This window comes from Heloderma suspectum, chromosome 4, assembly GCF_057233095.1.
Source record: "Heloderma suspectum isolate Gila_16-S chromosome 4, 16-S_ref, whole genome shotgun sequence".
NCBI classification, from domain to species: Eukaryota; Metazoa; Chordata; class Lepidosauria; order Squamata; family Helodermatidae; genus Heloderma; species Heloderma suspectum.
In genome coordinates, this window is record NC_139461.1 from 59068025 (window position 1) to 59088170 (window position 20146).

At 41.7% G+C, this 20146-nt stretch overlaps 1 protein-coding gene across 1 annotated transcript in view; it reads left to right on the forward strand.

The window, feature by feature from the left end:
- Positions 1–20146, forward strand: part of CPA6 (carboxypeptidase A6) — an 82977-nt gene that overhangs the window by 40223 nt on the left and 22608 nt on the right. The window contains exons 4-8 of the mRNA XM_084849356.1: positions 5228–5342; positions 5640–5741; positions 7714–7818; positions 15208–15318; positions 16627–16717. Of these exons, the coding sequence (XP_084705482.1) occupies positions 5228–5342; positions 5640–5741; positions 7714–7818; positions 15208–15318; positions 16627–16717 (524 nt within the window). The remainder of the gene's footprint in view (positions 1–5227; positions 5343–5639; positions 5742–7713; positions 7819–15207; positions 15319–16626; positions 16718–20146) is intronic.

Sequence of the window (20146 nt, forward strand, 5' to 3'; positions counted from 1 at the left end):
CTTCTCTCTTTACTCAGTAGGAATTGCACTTGTCATTCCGCATCACAATTCTTTTGAACAATGTGGAATGACTTAAGCAGCATTTGTCAGATCTCCCTCTCAGATCGAGAGGATAATTCTGGAGATAAAGATTTGTGTGTCAAGCAAATTAGGTTTGATAAATACCTAACTGGAAATTATTTATATTTGAGTTGTATTGGAATAGGCATGCCAATTATTTGCATAATGCTGTTTTGATATATAGCAGATTATTTTAAATTTATCATAGAGATCTGGTTCGCATATAATGCTAATCCATGGTTTATTTAACCCATGGGTTGTTGAATTCTGGGTTGTCATGATATGTGGATGGAGCTGCACTAATAAACCATGGTTTGTTAACCATGGAACAACCCAGAAAGAGAACTCACGGTTTGTTGATGACTTGTGAACTTGTGAACTTTGGGTTGTTGAAACCACAGGTTGTCGTTATGCATGAACCCAGAATTGTGGCTTGTTCATGGTTGTTTCGCCAGGCTACAGAGGCAGTGGGCAAGAATAGTTAAAATAAACCCTTAGCTGTTCTACATGCTAGTACTACAACTCTGCAAAGGCATTTGGGATACAGGGAGGGAGAAGGCCAAGGAGGAAGGAAACAAACAACCCAGGGATTGAGAAAGCAATGGTTTGTTTGATCAACTGCCAGACAAACCCTTGGTAGGGCAATAAACAATTGGTCAACCATGGGTTAAGTAAATCATGGGTTAGCGTTATTTATGATTGATTGATTGCATTTCTATACTGTCCAATAGCCAAAGCTATTATATGTGAATCAGGTCATAGCTGGAAGTACTCAGTACTCTATGTGCAAGTAATTGACAGAATATTCTTAATGGGAACACAGCCGACAAACTTAGAGCTCAGAATCCTGGAAGACATGTTCATTTGTTGTTGTTTTGTCAATGAGCCTTGCAATTACATATACGAACTTTTCTGTATACCTCTAAAAAGAAATCATTTGTGAACACGATAAGTGAAACCCACAAAAGATTATTAAGCTACTTGCTAGGGTTTCCTTTGGGCTATTAATTTCTTTCTATTATATTCCAGATATTCAAAGGTGATTCAGCAAAATACTTAAGCATGGGCTTGATTTATAAATAAAAGACTACAATTCTTATAGATGCTAACAGCAACCTTAAGTGCTTTGTATTTCTGTTGTTGAAATCTGCACCCACCTATCTGCCTGCAGTAGCACAGAATGTTGTGTTTTGTAAAATTGTGCTGCTGTCATCATTTATATCCCCTTCATGGATCACTGCCTTGTTGTGGCGAAAGGGCTTGCGTAACTCAGTGAAGCCATAAGCTATGCCGTGCAGGGCCACCCAAGACGGACAGGTCATGGCAGAGAGTTCTGACAAAATGTGGTCCACTGGAGAAGGAAATGGCAACCCACTCCAGTATTCTTGCCAAGAAAACCCCATGGAACGTATCACAAGGCTAAAAGAGATGACGCCGGAAGATGAGACCCTCAGGTCGGAAGGTGTCCAATATACTCCTGGGGAAGAGCAGAGGGTATTTCCAAGTAGCGCCAGAAAGAGTGAAGCGGCTGGGCCAAAGCCAAAAGGACACTCAGCTGTGGATGTGTCTGGTGGTGAAAAGAAAATCCGATGCTGTAAAGAACAATATTGTTTAGGAACCTGGAATGTCAGATCAATGAATCAAGGTAAGCTGGAGGTGGTCAAACATGAGATGGCAAGATTGAACATCGACATCATGGGAATCAGCGAACTAAAATGGACAGGCATGGGCGAATTTAATTCAGGTGACCACCATATCTACTACTGTGGGCAAGAATCCCTTAGAAGAAATGGAGTAGCACTCATAGTCAACAAAAGGGTGGGAAAAGCAGTCCTGGGGTACAATCTTAAAAACGATAGAATGATCTCAGTACGAATCCAAGGCAAACCATTCAACATCACAGTAATTCAGGTCTATGCCCCAACCACTGATGTCGAAGAAGCTGAGGTTGATCGGTTCTATGAAGACCTACAACACCTTCTAGAACTAACACCAAAAAAAGATGTCCTCTTCATCATAGGGGATTGGAATGCTAAAGTAGGAAGTCAAGAAATCACCGGGATAACAGGCAGGCATGGCCTTGGTGTACAAAATGAAGCAGGACAAAAGCTAATAGAGTTTTGCCAAGAGAACATGCTGATCATAGCAAACACTCTTTTCCAACAGCACAAGAGATGACTCTACACATGGACATCACCAGATGGTCAATATCGAAATCAGATTGATTATGTCCTTTGCAGCCAAAGATGGAGAAGCTCTATACAGTCAGTAAAAACAAGACCTGGAGCTGACTGTGGCTCAGATCATGAGCTTCTTGTTGCAAAATTTCAGTTTAAATTGAAGAACGTAGGGAAAACCACTAAACCATTCAGGTATGACCTCAATCATATCCCTTATGAATATACAGTGGAGGTGAGGAATAGATTTCAGGGATTAGACCTGATAGACAGAGTGCCTGAGGAACTATGGACGGAGGTCCGTAACATTGTTCAGGAGGCAGCAACGAAATCCATCCCAAAGAAAAAGAAATGCAAGAAAGCCAAGTGGCTGTCTGATGAGGCTTTACAAGTAGCTGAAGAAAGAAGGGAAGCGAAAAGCAAGGGAGAAAGGGGAAGATATATCCAACTGAATGCAGAGTTCCAGAGAATAGCAAGGAGAGACAAGAAGGCCTTCTTAAATGAACAATGCAAAGAAATCGAGGAAAACAACAGAATGGGAAAGAGTAGAGATCTCTTCAAGAAAATTGGAGATCTCAAGGGAACGTTTTGTGCAAAGACAGGTGTGATAAAGGACAAAGAAGGCAGGGACCTAACAGAAGCAGATGAGATTAAGAAGAGGTGGCAAGAATACACAGAAGAACTATACAGGAAAGATCTGAATGTCCCTGATAGCCATGAGAGTGCGGTCACTGAACTTGAGCCGGATATCCTCGAGAGTGAAGTCAAGTGGGCCTTAGGAAGCATTAGTAACAACAAAGCTAGCGGAGATGACAGTATTCCAGCTGAGCTATTTAAAATCCTAAAAGATGATGCTGTTAAAGTGCTGCACTCAATATGCCAACAAATTTGGAACACTCAACAGTGGCCACAAGACTGGAAAAGGTCAGTTTACATTCCAATTCCAAAGAAGGGCAACGCCAAAGAGTGTTCAAACTACCGCACAATTGCGCTCATTTCACATGCCAGTAAGGTGATGCTCAAAATCCTACAAGCTAGGCTTCAGCAGTATGCAAACTGAGAACTACCGGAAGTACAAGCTGGGTTTCGAAGAGGCAGAGGAACTAGAGATCAAATCGCCAGCGTTCGCTGCATCATGGAGAAAGCAAGAGAATTCCAGAAAAACGTCTATTTCTGCTTCATTGACTACGCTAAAGCCTTTGATTGTGTGGATCACAACAAACTGTGGCAAATTCTTAAAGTGATGGGAGTACCAGACCACCTTACCTGTCTCCTGAGAAACCTGTACGAGGGTCAAGAAGCAACAGTAAGAACAACATGGAACAACCGAGTGGTTCAAAATTGGGAAAGGAGTACGACAAGGCTGCATATTGTCACCCTGCTTATTTAACTTATATGCAGAGTACATCATGAGAAACGCCGGGTTGGATGAATCACAGGTCGGAATTAAGATTGCCGGGAGAATTATCAACAACCTCCGATATGCAGACGATACCACCCTAATGGCAGAAAGTGAAGAGGATCTAAAGAGCCTCTTGTTGATGGTGAAAGAGGAGAGTGCAAAAGCAGGTTTGAAACTCAACATTAAAAAAACGAAGATCATGGCATCTGGCCCCATCACTTCCTGGCATATAGAAGGGGAAGAAATGGAAGCAGTGACAGATTTTACTTTCTTGGGCTCCAAGATCACCGCAGACGGTGACTGTAGCCATGAAATTAAAAGACGCTTGCTCCTTGGGAGGAAAGCTATGGCAAACCTAGACAGCATAGTAAGAAGCAGAGACATCACCTTACCGACAAAGGTCCGTCTAATCAAAGCTATGCTTTTCCCAGTATAACGTATGGCTGTGAGAGCTGGACTATAAGGAAGGCTGAGCACCAAAGAATTGATGCTTTCAAACTGTGGTGCTGGAGAAGACTCTTACGAGTCCCCTGGACTGCAAGGAGGTCAAATCAGTCCATCCTAAAGGAAATCAACCCTGACTGCTCATTGGAAGGACAGATACTGAAGCTGAAGCTCAAATATTTTGGCCACCTAATGCGAAGAGAAAACTCTCTGGAAAAGACCCTGATGCTGGGAAAGACTGAAGGCAAAAGGAGAAGGGGACGGCAGAGGATGAGATGGCTAGATAGCATCACCGATGCAATGAATATGAGCTTGAGTGCACTCCGGGAGAGGGCGCAGGACAGGAAGGCCTGGCGTGCTATGGTCCATGGGGTCACGAAGAGTCGGACACGACTGAGCGACTGAACAACAACAACAACAACATCATTTATATCTCTCATCATAAACACTGAAACATATGTTCTGTGACCTGGCTGTTGGCAAATTTGGCTAGATTTAGCTGAACCCAAGTAGAGAACATAGTTCTTATGGATATATTGCAAAAAATTATTGAGTTCAAGCACACTTGCATTTTTATAAAAGTTTAAATATTAATGCTTTCCAGATTAAAAAAAAAAATTACATTTCTACTGCTTTTAAAATAACCCTTCTTAAAGTATTAATGTAAACAGGATCCATCAATAAAATGGAAGATAATTATTTCATTAAGGTATAATTTAAATACAGATCAAAATGTCATTTTAAACTCTGGTTAATTTGTTTACATTATGTTATTTCATTCTCTTAAACATGTTTCCTGCATTTTTTGAAGTACTGTTATATTTCAAAATGACTGGCTTGTTCGACAGCATGTTACAATATACCAGAGTGCTCTAACAGCAATTTTTGGCAGGCTTAGTGAAATGATAGAAATAGTTCCATGCAGAGCAAACGTATGTAGGTCTACTCTGAAGTAAGCCCCACTGAATTCAGTGGGACTTACTCCCATGTCAGTGTTGATGAGATTGCAGCCTAAATCTTACTGTTATTTCATTTTACCCTAGCTGTAGTTGGGAGTTACCATTAAAATAAGGTGATACAATATTATTTTTCTGGGTGCTTTTTACTGTACTGCATTTATTGAAATTGCTTTCTTTTGATGTAGAGTCCTCATATCTGATCTGCAAAAAGCAGTAGAAAAGCAAAGTGGTTCAAGGTCATTCAGGAATCGTAGATCATTACCGGGATACAGCTATGAAATATATCATTCATTGGAAGAAGTATGTGACGTTAAAATGGCATCTTTGGAAGTGCATGTTCTTATCCTTAAATAAGAAGAGGCCAGGGAAATAGTAAACTTGTATTGCTTTTTGGTTTGTTTTTATTAGAACCTTTGAAATAAGGTTTCTAAAAATACATCAGATAGGAAACTCTATAATAGACAGTAAAAAAACTCTCTAAGACATTCTTAGCTTCTGGCATATTGTGCTAGTATTTCATTGCCATATTTGATATTTCTGCTGAAGAAAAATGATTCAAACAAATTCACACATCCTACTTCTTTTTACTTTTTTCAGATTCAAAGTTGGATGTATCATCTGAACAAAACTCGTTCAGATCTTGTTCACATGTTCTGTGTGGGCAAGTCATATGAAGGTAGACCACTTTTTGTGCTAAAGGTAAATTTTATTTGATAAAGTATTAGTGAAGTCATGAGAGTATATAAATATGAATGGCTAGGGAAATAGCTGTTTAGAAACAAGATTAAATATATAGTCTTCCATTTTCTATATTTTAAAAGCCAGGTGGCCCCATAATATATGTTGCTGTAATAACTGCTTTAGTATGGGCTGCTTGTACTAGCAAGGGGACTTACTCCACAATTCATTACAGCACTGCATGGAGCTCTACCCAAATGGCAACAGTTTTTGAGCCTTTCTGCATGAAGGTTTTATTGTGCACTTGTGATCACTCACTCATGGCAGTTTGCAGATCCTTTATACAATGTGGTCATCCTCCAGGACATCTCCCATGCTTTCCAACCATTATTGCGGATTTTTTTAGATGGAGGAAAGTGCAGTATTTTTCTGAATGGTATTGTATGTATAGAGTGTAATTGCATAATTCTGCTATACCACAGTGCCATCTAGTGGTTCTATAATGAAATGTATAGAAAGGCAGAGAAAGAAAACTCCTGGAAAAAAGCATATGTAAAGGAGCTGATCTTAATCCTGCAAAGAATCCAGAAGCAGAAGCTCTGATAAAAGTGCAGGATAACAGCCTCCCATAGAAATGCCCTTTGGTGGCAGCCACTCCACCATCTCAAGGCCAGAATCAGGCCAAGAGCAGTAGGAGATTCTTACAGGAATAGCCTTTGCATCTTTTGATCTTTGGGTAGAATATGAGTCTTCCTTTTCCTAGATCCTGGAATTCTTGGGTCTGTTGGCATTGTCAGCATTCATTCTGCCATGTTCTTTATTTCAGAAAGAACATAGAATTTCTTCCATGTGGGAGGAGCTGTAGTTCAGTGATAGAGCGTATGCTTTGCCTGCAGAAAGTCCCAGGTTCAACCCCTGGCTTCTCCAGTTAGGGCTAGGAAAGAATCCCAGTCAGTGTCGACAGTACTGAGCTAGACGGACCAGCGGCCTGACTCAGTATAAGGCAGCTTCCTATGTTTCTTGCCTGTCATGTGTGTGTGCGTGCGCGCACACTCATACACACACAGAGGCAATGTCAAAGGTCCTGTTGAGTCCAAACAAACTGGTTCAAATTGTTGGCTTACTCATTACAACTGTCCCTGGCTTGCTGGGCCCCTTCCTGCTGCTGTCTGGGCTTGCTCATTCCCAGCTGACCTGCGAGCAGCAGTTGCACAAGAACCAATTCAAAGACCCAATTCCTGTCTGTTGCTACAGTAGAAGTGCTGCTTCTACAAAATGCCACAAAGTCATACAGACCACTGTTCAGACAAGTTATTTAGCAAATCTTGCTGTGGGTAGTGGTGGTGTCAATTTATCAAAAGTCTTGCTTTAATTCCATGGAAACTTCCTAATTTTTCTGTGGTCCATAGACGGCTGTGCTATACATCAGCTGCATCTTTTGGCAAAATGTTAAAATAGTTCTTAAGTGCCATTTCAAGGATTCCTTATTTGGTGTGTGTGTGTGTTTGTGTGTGTGTGTGTATTTATTAGCCCCAATCTCACACTTAAGGCTCCTTCCTAGTTTTCAATCTTGACAACATATGTGAACATCTGTGTTTTATTTCTTTGAAAGATTTTTTTTAAAAAATCCGTAAAAATTAGAGATGTATATTTCTTTTGAAAGTGTTATTAAGGGATAACAATACAAAATCAGTTTGCATTTTATAAGACCCAACGTTCTGGATCCAAAGAATTGTGAAACTATTTCCATGAGCCCAATGGGGTGATTTAAATTTCTTTCTCCTCTTAACAGCGTCCCTGCTTACTGCATGGTAAATTGCTTTTGTAGCTATCAAGAAACCTTTTATGTTGGTCAGATGTTCACAGAAAAAGTATGAAAAAATACAAAATTGCACTGGATTATGACAAGCCCCTTACAGTCTTTAAGACTACACAGCTCTTTTGATCCTGGCCTATGTTTCTTATCCTCACTTATGCATATTTACTATTGCAGCTAGGCAAAAGATCACAGGTTTACAAGAGAGCTGTCTGGATAGATTGTGGAATCCATGCAAGAGAATGGATCGGCCCAGCCTTTTGCCAGTGGTTTGTGAAAGAAGTAAGGATGGACTTCCCTACAGTATTTTGGAATTTGGAAACTTTTTATTCAGAGTATGCAATATGCTGCCATAGCAGGGATGAACTCATTTCTGGTGTCCATTTGTCATGGTTATTTAGAATTTAGGTACCTATATTTGTCAGTGACATGTTGAAGTTAGAATATTGTCAAACCTCTTTCAATCTTAGAGAAAGTATTGTTAGCAGCCATGGTGCAGCTTAATCTGCTGTCAACCCTATTTTAGACAGATACAGATTAAATTACCCTGTTCATCCTAGTGTATAGCTTCACTGTCATAATGAGTGGCCGATTTCTTGATTCAGGACTTGACTTGATAATGAAAGTGACGGAGACCAGATCTGCACCTTATGTCATATCATTATGATCCCATCTTGGTAACGCTATATCCCTCTTGCACATTTATACCTCGTTGGAGACACAATGACATTTGTTGCAGTATATTGGATAATATGGAATAAGAAGCAGGAAATAACACTACAAAAGCGGTATATCAAATTTGTAATGTACCCCAACAGTTATCAATGCACTTCAATACCACTATAAAGCAGTAGTGTAAATCTAGCCACAGATCAAGGCACTTCTGACCAAAATCTCTTCTTTGACTTTTGTTATGAGGTTTCTACATGCAGTCAAGGGAATGTATGAAACTGGCCTTCTTTATTCTACTGATTGGTCTGAATTGGGCAATGCAGAGATTGCAGAAGCACAAATCACTTTCATTTCTGAATCCTCTTATTTTATTTGTTTGTTACATTTGTATTCCACCTTTCTACCAAATGGTGCTCAACACAGGTAACAATAATAAAATACAATAAAACATAATGAAATATAATAAAGCAGCAATAAAATACAAAAAACCCTCAAGGCAGGTAAAACTATTAAAATCAATAAAAACAATCAGTTAAAAACAATTTCAACATTTATACAAGTCAGTGTATGGGCCAAAGGCTTACTTAAATAAAAATATAGGTAATCAGAGACAGGGCTACCCATGCCTCCCTTGGCAAGGAGTTTCCGCAGCCTGGAAGCAGCCACTAAGAAGGCCCTGTCTAAAGTTCTCACCAAATGTGTTTCAGAAGTTGGTGGGACAGACAGAAGGGCCTCTCCTTGGGATCTTAAAAGTTGGGCAGACTCTTATGGGAGAATGCGGTCTTTCAGATAACCTGATTCCAAGCCATGTAGAGCTTTATAGGTCATAGCAAACACTTTGAATTGTGCCTCGAAATGGACCAATAGCCAGTGATGTTGTTGTAATATGGAGGTCACATGCGCCCTATAACCAGCCCCAGTCAGAAGATGGGCTGCAGCATTCTGAAAGACCTGAAGTTTCCAAACACTCTTTAAAGAGTGTTTGAGAAACTTGAGAGGTTTTACTCTTAAAGGCGGCCTAAAAATATTTTAAAATAAAATGAAAATAAAAGGCAGTACAATGCAGAGTGCACTACAGTAGTCCAGATGAGAAGTAACTAAGGGATGTGTCACTGTGGTCAGACCTGACATTTCAAAGAATGGGGTAGTTGGAGCACTAGCCTTAGCTGTGCAAAAATCTCCTGGCCACTGCTGACACCTTGGCATCCTTGGCCAGTGGCCAAGACATTGAACTGAAGTTCCTCAGCACCCCCTTCTGAAACCATCCCTCCAGGAATTGGAATTACCATAAAATGGTGCTTCCAAATCCCATCCCAACCAGACAGTCCAGAGGGATACCATGGCTGAAGATAATGAAAGCCACAGAGATGTCCAGCAGAACCAACAGGGACACCCCCCCGCTGTCTAGTTCCCACTCCAGATGCTCCATCAAGGTGATCAAAGCAGTCTCTGTCCCATAATCAGGCCTGAACCAAATTGAAATGGAGCTAAATAATCTGCCTCATTCTAGAACACCTGGAGCTGAGATGCCACCACATGCTCAAGCACCTTGTCCAAGAACAGGATATTGGAGACTGGCTAGAAACTATTCAATACGGTGGTATTCAGGGAGTGTTTTGTTTTTTTAAAAATAGAGTTCTCAGCACTCCCTCTTTTCGGCATGATGGACTCACCTCTCTTATACTGCTTGTACAGAGGCATTCACTACTGTCATTGCCTATTTTCACACATGCACGCGCGCACGCACGCACACACACGCTTAATAACCACATATGGTAGGTTTCATCTCTCCAAATATCCTGTCCACATCCTTGGGCTGTACAAATTGTAAAGTGTCCGTTATAACTGGACAAGCAGGAGCCCACATTACATCAACTGGACATGCACTAACTATGACATCTAGGTCAGCAGAGATACGAGTGCTTTTATCTACGAAGTATCTTGCAATTTGGCCACAGTAGGCTGTCAAGTGGTTTTCATTACCATCTAGTAGGCCAGGATATACCAGAAAGGAAAAAAAAAGAAAAGCTCAGTTGGAAAACTCTGTGAAGATGCAGTTGTGGCAGAGAAGTACAGTTTCTTAGCTGCTCTCACTGCTACAGAATAGGACTTCAAATGGTTCTAGCCTGTGGTCGATCCAACGTGTTCTGCCAGCATCGCTTCAGCTGTTGTCCCACTCTTTTCATCATCCCCAGCTCCTCCAACAACCAGGAGGCTTGTTTGGCTCCTGGGAGTGGGGGCTCAGGGGAAATCATGCCAACCCCCCGGGCCATTTCCCCTCTCCAAAGGTCATCCAGGGCTCCAACAGAATCACCTGCTGAGGTGATAGATCCATGGCAACAGAACTATAGAAAGTTGCTTTATACCCAGATCCCGATTATCATCATTTAAATTCATGCATCATTTGGTGATGCAGGAAGGTCAGGGTGGGGACTGGGGATGACAGCAGCATCCAGTATCAATTAAGGGCAGGATCCAATATCGGGGGTGGGGGCGTTCCTCCATGAACAGGAGCTTCTGATTACATAATGAGCATTGTGTTCATGGAGGAGCACAACTCTTCCTTCTTCCATTAATAGAAGCTTTTTCCAAAAGGTTGAATGCTGTCCCCCACCCTGCCCATCTCACACACACACATTTTCACACACACATTTTCACACACACATTTTCACACACACACACACCTGCCCCCCCTGCCCCCCAGTGGCATCAAGATTTCCAAGCGTTCCAACCATGGTCCTGCATGGTTTTCTGGTCCAGTTCCTGTTAATAGGGTAAGGGAGGATAAGTTGGTAAGTGGCTATTGATTATAAATAATAGCCAGTATATTAAGCAATATATCTCTGACACCACATGCTGGGACAAACAACTGTAATGACTATTTCCATCAAACTGTACTAGTCATCTTCCCAGGAGCATCTGGGTGGCTACTGTTTAAAATGGAGTGATGGTTTAGATGGATCTTTGGCTGGACATAGCATGACAGTTCTTCAGTTCTCAACAAAGCAGATTGTTTTGCTAGCACAGGAGCTGTTAATCCCATCCTGAACACTTGTTTGCTGGCAAAATTGTGCTCAAAGGAGAGGGGCATATGTTTAGCATGTACTTGAGACTTGTTCCATCTTCTGCGCTTGATTTAGACCACTGATTAATCACACCAGCTTTTATTCTTTTCTCCAGAAGTATGCCTTAGCAAACACTGCTTTACAGGTACTCACTGTACATGTAAAACATGTTCCCCTTAAAAACAGGAAATTTCAAGTCAGAAGGTCCAAGCGTAATGGACCAAATATTGCAAATGTTTTCATCAGGATGCATGATGAATTTTTCCCAGTGGAAATATAAACAGCAGAGCCGCTATTGAGGGCTTGCATCGTTCAATGTTGGTGTCTTCTCTGGGACCCCAAGGGTATTACAAACAAAGTCATACTTGTTGGCTGGAGAGGAGTTGTGCCCCAATAAAATGTAATTTGGGGAATATTTGGTGGATGAATTTTGTTCTATAAAAGATCTGAAACGTTTAAGGAGCAGTAGGCAACTTGTGGCCCTCCAGATATTTTGGCCTACAACTCCCATCAGCCCTAGCCTGCATAGACAATGTTAAGGGACCATGAAATTGTAGGCCAAAACATCTGGAGGAATACAAGTTGCCCACCCCTAATTTAAGGGAAATTATTCTTCTAAACCAAATTTGCTAGTGATTCTTGAAGGAAATAGAGATGTCGCTCACTCCCTTGTGCCACTTGCAGCTATCTGTTACATTGCCATATTAGTTTAGTGCACATAATAATACAGGTCTTGTATCTTGTTGTGTTGTGTGCTGAGATGTGGAGGATCCTGCCTAGGGAGAGAGGCTGGATTTGCAGACTTTCTAGTTCTTCTCAGACTTGTAATGGTAATGTTACCATTACCATTACCATAAGTAATGGTTAGAGTGTTGGACTTAGGGTTCAAATCTCTACTCAGCCATGCTGCTCACTGGGTGACCATGGGACAACCATTATCTTGCAGCTTAACCTACCTTACAGGGTTGTTGTGGGGATCAAATGGAAAGGGAGGAAGAGCTTTGAATGCCCCCTGACATCCTTGCAGAGCAGATAGGCTGATAAAAATGTAATAAATATATAAATTCCTACTATGCTTCTCAATTGTTAGTTTGTTATGCATATTCTTAAAAAATGGATTGCAGTACCTTGCTGTTACCACAATGAGGCATGCCAAGCATGTTTTTATAAATAGTTGTTGTGGAAGTCACCTCTGGTTTGCTATGCCTTTGCGGGGGTGTGTGTGTTTATTTGCTTGTATTTTATCTTTTTTATTTGAAAACAGCACAAGTAATATAGCAGGGAGATCTACAAAATAATAATTGAATGAGTTAGCCAGCTGTCCAGATGATCTCGATCCATAAAATAATAATTGGATGGTTAAGAATAACAAGCCAGCAATCAAGATGGTCACAAGTTATCAAGTCTATAAACTGAGTCATTAACGTAGGGCATCTTTCCACAAAGTCCTGTCAGTTGCTTGAGGTTTCAGATGAGTACTGTTCCTGTTAGCAAATGAAATAAAGTTGTACCTTATTTCATAAATAGTGTCTGTCTCTGTATTCCCTTTGGACGAACACAGTTGCTGTCTCCATTTTTCTGGGAGTGCATTATTCCATAATTGCCGGTACCACAAATCTGTGGAAAGTTCAGTATAGGCTTTCCACTTCCTAACTGTCTCTAACCTTGCTGCAACAACTATCACCCACCCACCCACCCGGCCTTCTCCAAAATTGAATTCAGCCATTGGGCTAAGTTTCAATACGCCTGCAGTGGTATATGAAAACAGGAAGCGGATTCATGGTGTTGGAATGGTAATAAATCACACCATCAAACCTATTGTCATGTTCCTCAGCTTTGACCCACCATCTGGCCCCAAAGAGGACTCAGAGGCAGAGGAGACTTCCTCCATTAACCCCACTCCTGCTATGCCAGGGCCTTCCAGGCCAGAGGATGTGCTTCTCCCTGACTCCTCAGATGCAGAGGACACTTCCCATGACAGCCTTCACCACCCTGTAGGAGTTAGTGGCTACCAATCAGGTAGTAGCCCTTTAAGAAGCAAACTCTTCTCTGAGGGCATGGAGCTAACTGCAGATCTTGAGCTTCTGGCCTTTATAAGGCTTCAGAAAGCCTTCCTCTCTTGCTGAGGCAAGAGCTCACTTTGACTGAGTCTCAGCTAACTCAGAGCTGGCCAAGGTCCTGAAAGACCCTGCCTTGTCTAACCTTGACTTGTGATTCAGCATACCAAAGTTTACCTGACCTGACACAATGGTACTTGACCCTACGTGACCTGACACAACAGGACGTGACCCCACTTGAGCTGACCTGATTGAATGTGACTAACCTTGCCCCGATGGGGGTCTTGCATTGATCCTCCTTCCTTGTACATGTTTTGCTGGTTTCAGCACCCCTGGGCGCCTTGAACCAAGTCAGACAGGACACCTTTCTCACGTGGCTTAGTTTTCATACCTTACCCAAGCAGTGTGGGTCTTAGGCCACATGGGAGCCAGAACCACTTGCCAATGGTATTATCCCATGTGGCTGCAAAATATACAGGAAGATCACAACTATGTGGACACGACCAATCACATAGGTCCACCTGATCACAGCTCTCTCTCTCTCTTTCCTCATGGATTAGTGATTGGATGGCAGTTATCAGCCCTGTTCCAATAGCCACAGAATTCACACACATGCCACAGCCAAACAGAAGAGCATGTGGAAGTGAATATGAAGGGAGCCTACATTAACTCTGAACTGGACCTCAGTCTCTGGGTCCCAGTGAATTCAGCAGCAGGATGCCCCATGTTTGAATGGCAGTTGCAAACTTAAGCTTCATACAGCAATTTTTTAATTTTGAAAATATTTTACAAGCAGTAACTAGTGAAACCAAGCTGACTGGTATTTGATAGTTACGTTAAAATTGTTACTTGAAAGAATATAACATAATGTTCACAGTCTGTGTTTCCTCAATTTGTTAGAAATACTGTCATTGTTGGAAATACTGGGCCAAAAAGCTTTATATTAAAATCCAGAAAGATGTAAAGGACAAAGCTCAATTTGTGCCATGTTTAGCCCCACAAGCTGTTTACAAGAATGGGGCTTCATCCTGAAATATATAAAGGTGGTGGTGGTGGTGGTAGTTGTGGTGGTGATCTAACATTACATGATTTGTAAACATATTGACAACTGAAGTACAAGTTCCACATGCACCCATCTCTCTCCACTACCTCTGGGAGATTCATACCTATGTTCCCCCTTCACAAGTTACACAAGAAACCTGGACGAAGAATGCATGTGTCACTCATAGCTCTGATATTGCTCATGTAAAGTGCCCTCAGGCTACTAAGTTAATCACCTGTCCTAAAGGCATGACTAATCTCTTGGAGGAAAGGTAATTTGAACAGGGAGTCATGAGGATCATAAGAACAAGGAGGAGCTCTGCTGGATCAGACCAAAGGTCCATTTAGTCCAGCATCCAGTTTCACATAATGAACAACTGGATGCCTCTAGAAAGCCTACAAGCAGGACATGAAGACAATAGCCTACTTTGGTTGTTGCTTCCCAGCAATGGGTATTGAGAGGTATATTGTCTCTGAATCTGGAGGTTAGATATTGTCATCATAGACTTATCCTCCATGAAGGAGGATAAACTAGATGCAACTTGAAGGGTTGTTCAGGTCACATCAAGAATTCCCATGCTTGGGACTGGCCACATCCCTTTCTTTTCAAAAAGTAGACAGAGGGGACCCAATGAGGGTAAGCAACTGTGGGAAGGAACATCAGTGCTTTCCCCTGTTCAGTTTTTATGTTGAAAATCGCCCTCTGAAGCTACTACTTGGCCCCTTAAAAAAAAAAAAGGCTGGGGACAGACCATTCCTACGGGTTATATGCAACTAACACAAAATTGTTAAAAGAATAATTACAAACATTTCAACTGTTTTATATCCCTTTATAGGCTCTCCGAACATATCAAAGTGACCCAGCCATGAGAAAAATGCTAAATCAACTGTATTTCTACATCATGCCTATTTTTAATGTGGATGGATACCATTTTAGTTGGACCCATGTAAGTATTAAAACAAAAAAGGATCTCCAAAAGGATCTCTCCAAACTGGAAGAATGGATATCTAAATGACAAATCCGTTTCAATGTAAGCAAGTGTAAAGTGACGCATGTTGGGGCAAAAAATCCCAACTAAGTATAGCCCGATGGGATCTGAGCTAACAGTGACTGACCAGGAAAGAGATCTTGGGGTTGTGTGGACAGCTCAGTGAAGATATCAACCCAGTGTGCAGCTGCTGTAAAAAAGGCAAACTCCATGTTAGGCATAATTAGAAAAGGAATTGAGAATAAAACTGCCACTATCATAATGGCCCTATACAAATCTATGGTGTGACCACACTTGGAATACTGTGTCTAGTTCTGGTCACCACACCTAAAAAAAGATATTGTAGAGCTGGAAAAAGAGCAGAAAAGGGCAACTGAAATGATCAAGGGGCTGGAGCATCTCCCGTATGAGAGAAGGTTACAAAAGCTGGGATTGTTTAGCTTGGACAAAAGAAGGGTAAGGGGAGACATGATAGAGGTGTACAAAATTATGCATGGTGTGGAGAATGTGGACAGGGAGACATTTTTCTCCCTCTCTCTCAAAATACTAGATCTCGGAGACATCCTATGAAGCTGATTGGTGGGAGATTCAGGACAGATTAAAAGGAAGTACTTCTTCACACAGTGCATCGTTAAACTATGGAATTCGCTAACCCAGGATGTAGTGATGGCAACCAATTTGGATGGCTTTAAAAGGGGGTTGGACAAATTCCTGGACGAAAAGGCTATCAATGGCTACTAGTCTTGATGGCTATGTGCTACCTCCAGTACCAGAGGCAGTGAGCCTATGTACACCAGTTGCTGGGGAACATGGGTGGGAGGATGCTGTTGCGCTCATGCTCTGCTTGTGGGTTCCTGGTCGACAGCTGGTTGGCCACCGTGTGAACGGAATGCTGGACTAGATGGACCCTTGGTCTGATCCAGCATGGCTGTTCTTATGTTCTCATTTTTTTCCAATTTTAAAGTGTTGTTGTTGTTGTTGTTCAGTCGTTCAGTCATGTCCGACTCTTCGTGACCCCATGGACCATAGCACGCCAGGCCTTCCTGTCCTCCGCTCTCTCCCGGAGTGTGCTCAAGTTCATATTCTTTGCATCGGTGATATATCTCATATAGAGATTTTTGTTTATATAATCCAGTCAAATATTTAAGAATATGTATTTTAAAAACATGTCATGAAATAGTTATAGAACAATTTATTGTATGCATGTGATGCTGTTTTACCTACACATATGTTGTATTTTTTCATGCTCTAAAAATGTATGGATAGGATCGATTTTGGAGAAAAACAAGATCAAAGAATTCAAGGTTCCGCTGCCATGGAGTAGATGCTAATCGTAACTGGAAAGTGAAATGGTGTGGTAAGTCTAGAAGTAGCGTGCTTTTAAGCAGAAGCAATTAAACATTGTTATTGTCCAGGGGATTAAATAGTGGTGCAAATTATACTGAATATATATGCCTGAAGAACTGATTCTTCCATTAGAATTATGCCAAGATCAAATTCAAATCCATCTCTTTCTAAATTTTGTTATATGTTTTGCTATATTTCCCCCTTCTGAGCCTTAGTTCAGGCATCGGGACCTTGTTCTGTCCTCTGCTGGCGTAAGTCCCACTGAACTCAATAGGGCTTATTCAAAGTAGATGTGTACAGGATTGCACTGTTAGGACGCACTCCTATGGGTTGCGTCCTCTATGCTCGTAAGCCCTTGAACGTGGAGGCTTACAAGGATCCTATGCAGGGCAGGAGGAGCAGTGGAGGCAATCTTTGCCTCCCCATCCCCCCACCCTGCATTTTCGCTAAAAAGGCTTTTTTGCCCATCTAGCAAAAGCTTCTCAGAAGGGGAGGAAATGGGGATGAAGAGGCCCCAAGATAGCTTATATTCTGGCCTCTCCAGTCTCCTCCCCACCCGCCGAAACACACCCTTTCTCCCCTCTTTGAGTTGGAGTTCTCGACCTTGGAGAGGCAGCCAGTGTGGTTCTTCCCATGTCGGGGGAGGGGAGCTCTGATTCCTGGCTCTGACATAGAAGCTGGAAATCTGAAATATCCTATGGCCCCTCAGATGCTGTCTAGGGGCTGTAGGATTGCTCCTTTAGTCTCTGCTCTGTTTCCCTCTTGGCCCAACGTTATGTGGGCTTCACAGTATAGATGTAAGGCCCGAATAAACAAGTTATGGCATATTTACAAATATTTATTCATGAGATTTAAATCCCACCTGATTGTCAAGGCCTCAAGGTAGCTAACAAAAGCAAATGGAACAATAAGAAGATCAAAAATACTAAACAGTGAAACAACATTTTTTTCAAGTGTTCAAAGCTCTTCACATGCATCATGTAATTGAAATCCTTAAAACAACCCTGTAAGGTAAGCCAGTATTATTCTCTCTCATATTGCAGATGGGGGGACTGAGGCTGAGGGAGAGTGGCTTGCCTAAGCCCACTACTGAATTCATGGCAGAGGCACAATTCAAGCTGGGAGTTTCCTGATTCTCAGTTCAGTCTCTTGGCCACTATACACCAACTCTAATTAATTTATGATTAATCAATTCATATTGTAGCCTAATGAAATTGAGAAGCTGCCCCCAGCTGTTGCCTTGTGGTGTGAAAAAACTCTCTTGTGAATCTATCCCAATGCTTCTGGTCTACTTCATGCCTTCACAAAGAAATCTCACTGGTGGGTGGAGATCCGAAGGCAGAAGAACCTCCTTATCCATTGCCAGACTCTTTGTCCTTGCAGGGGAGATCCAAAACAACCTATGTCCCCTGGGATGCCCTCCCAAGGACTATAGGATTGCAGCTTTTGTCCTGTATTATACAAAGCAGAAGAGAATGAAATGAGTAAATTCTTTGAACCTCAAAGTAGGTTGCCTTTTTAAAACATGAAGAATAGACTTGCATTTGGGTGGCTGTTTTGACTATGTATTCCTTGTTATTACATCAAAGGTTTCCAGCCCTGGTTGGGAAATCATTCCTCCTTTCAGTCATCTTTATTTTTCACAGTATCAGGATGCAAGTTCATGCTGCTCTGCTCTGATGATACTCCCATGTGCATTTTTTTCCTGAACAGACTGTCTTCCAATGAGCTGATCCTTACAACAGTCCCTTTACAGAATTTGATGTAAATGGTTTTCAGAAACAAAAAGAAGGCACGGAAGAGCCATATATGTGCCCAAGGACAAGAAGAAAACCAACAACAATGACAGAATTGGAGCTTGGCAAGCTTTTGCTCTGAATCCCTTGAACATTTGTCATCTTATATTGCCTCTCTCAGTGAGATGAAAAATCCAACAGGGAAATCGTAGTGTATATTATCTTGACCTGTTTTAAAAACCTTCACTCACTGTTCTCATGGAGATGTCTTAGTTCCATATCCAGTTTTCAGGCCTTGAAATTCTTAACAGGTGCCTGAGGGCACGTATGTTTTGAGCACAAAGCCTATTTTTGCATTTTGTCTGCCCACGTTTGGCATTGAAGGAGCTCACTTTTTCTTCATGGCAACATTTCTGTGTCAACTCTGTTTCCCTTCTCTTCTGGCATAAGCATCTTGACGCAACGCTCACCTGTTGCTTTTTATTTTGAATGGAATGCAAGAAATATTTCCACATTTGACTTTGCAGTCTGTGGTTCACATGGGATGGAGTTACCTGTTTAATTGTATCTCTCATTTTATGACAGGCTTAACATAAGCAACATTTGATTACAAATCTAAACTGCCTATATTTTGGAGCGGGGCAGGGGAGTCATAACTCAGTGGTAGATCACTGTAAATTGATGCACATTGGGGCAAAAAATCCCAAATTCTGATGGGATCTGAGCTAGTGGTGACTGACGAAGAAAGAAATCTTGGTTGTGGCGGACAGCTCGATAGAAATGTCAACCCAGTGTGTGTCTGCTGTGAAAAAGGCAAATTCCATGTTAGGCGTAATTAGGAAAGGAATAAAAAAATAAAACTGTCAAGATCATACTGCCCTTATACAAATCTATAGTGTGACCACACTTGGAATACTGTGTACTGTGTCAACAGAAGGCTGGACTAGATGAACCCTTGGTCTGATTCAGCATGGCTCTTCTTATGTTCTTACCACATGCTTTGAAATTAGAAGATCCTATGTTTGATTATTGGTGTCTGCTTAAAAAAAATCAGGTGGCAAGGTCGGGGAAGATCTCTGCCAAAGTTGCTGAAGAACTCTGCTGCCAGGCCAAGATGACAGTATCAGGTTACATGGATAAGTATAACTTACAGTATCTCAGGAAAAGATACCTGTCAGAATATAATGGTGCCCCAATTTGAATGTGTATTGGGATATTTAATGAGGAGAACCCTAGAAGATTACTAGGAAATTATTTAAGATCTCATAATCTTAACTACATGCCTCAGAAGTAACCAAGAATCCTGAGAATGCATAGAATTTCACCAGACCTTCACCCTCAGAGAAGCAGCACATGTATAACACGTTCTTATTCTGATCTACAGCATATTTTTTCCAGACCTTCAGATACCAAGACCTCTCACAATTCTTGCATCTCATTTCCCCATATTATGGGCTCTTGCTCAACCACTGACCACAGTCTCTCACCCTGTCCTTTTTCAGCTCTTTCCACTTCATCTACATCTTCCTGGCTAGAGAAATTTTGCCAAGTCTCTTCTCCTTCCATCCCTTTCTCCTGTCAAGGTCCAAAAATGGGGGTGAAGTAGGTGTTCTTCCCTTTCAGACTATGTAGTGCTTCACCCCAATCCTAGGCCGTGTTTCCACGACAATGGAAGGAGAAGCTAATGGTGGAGTACCGGATTC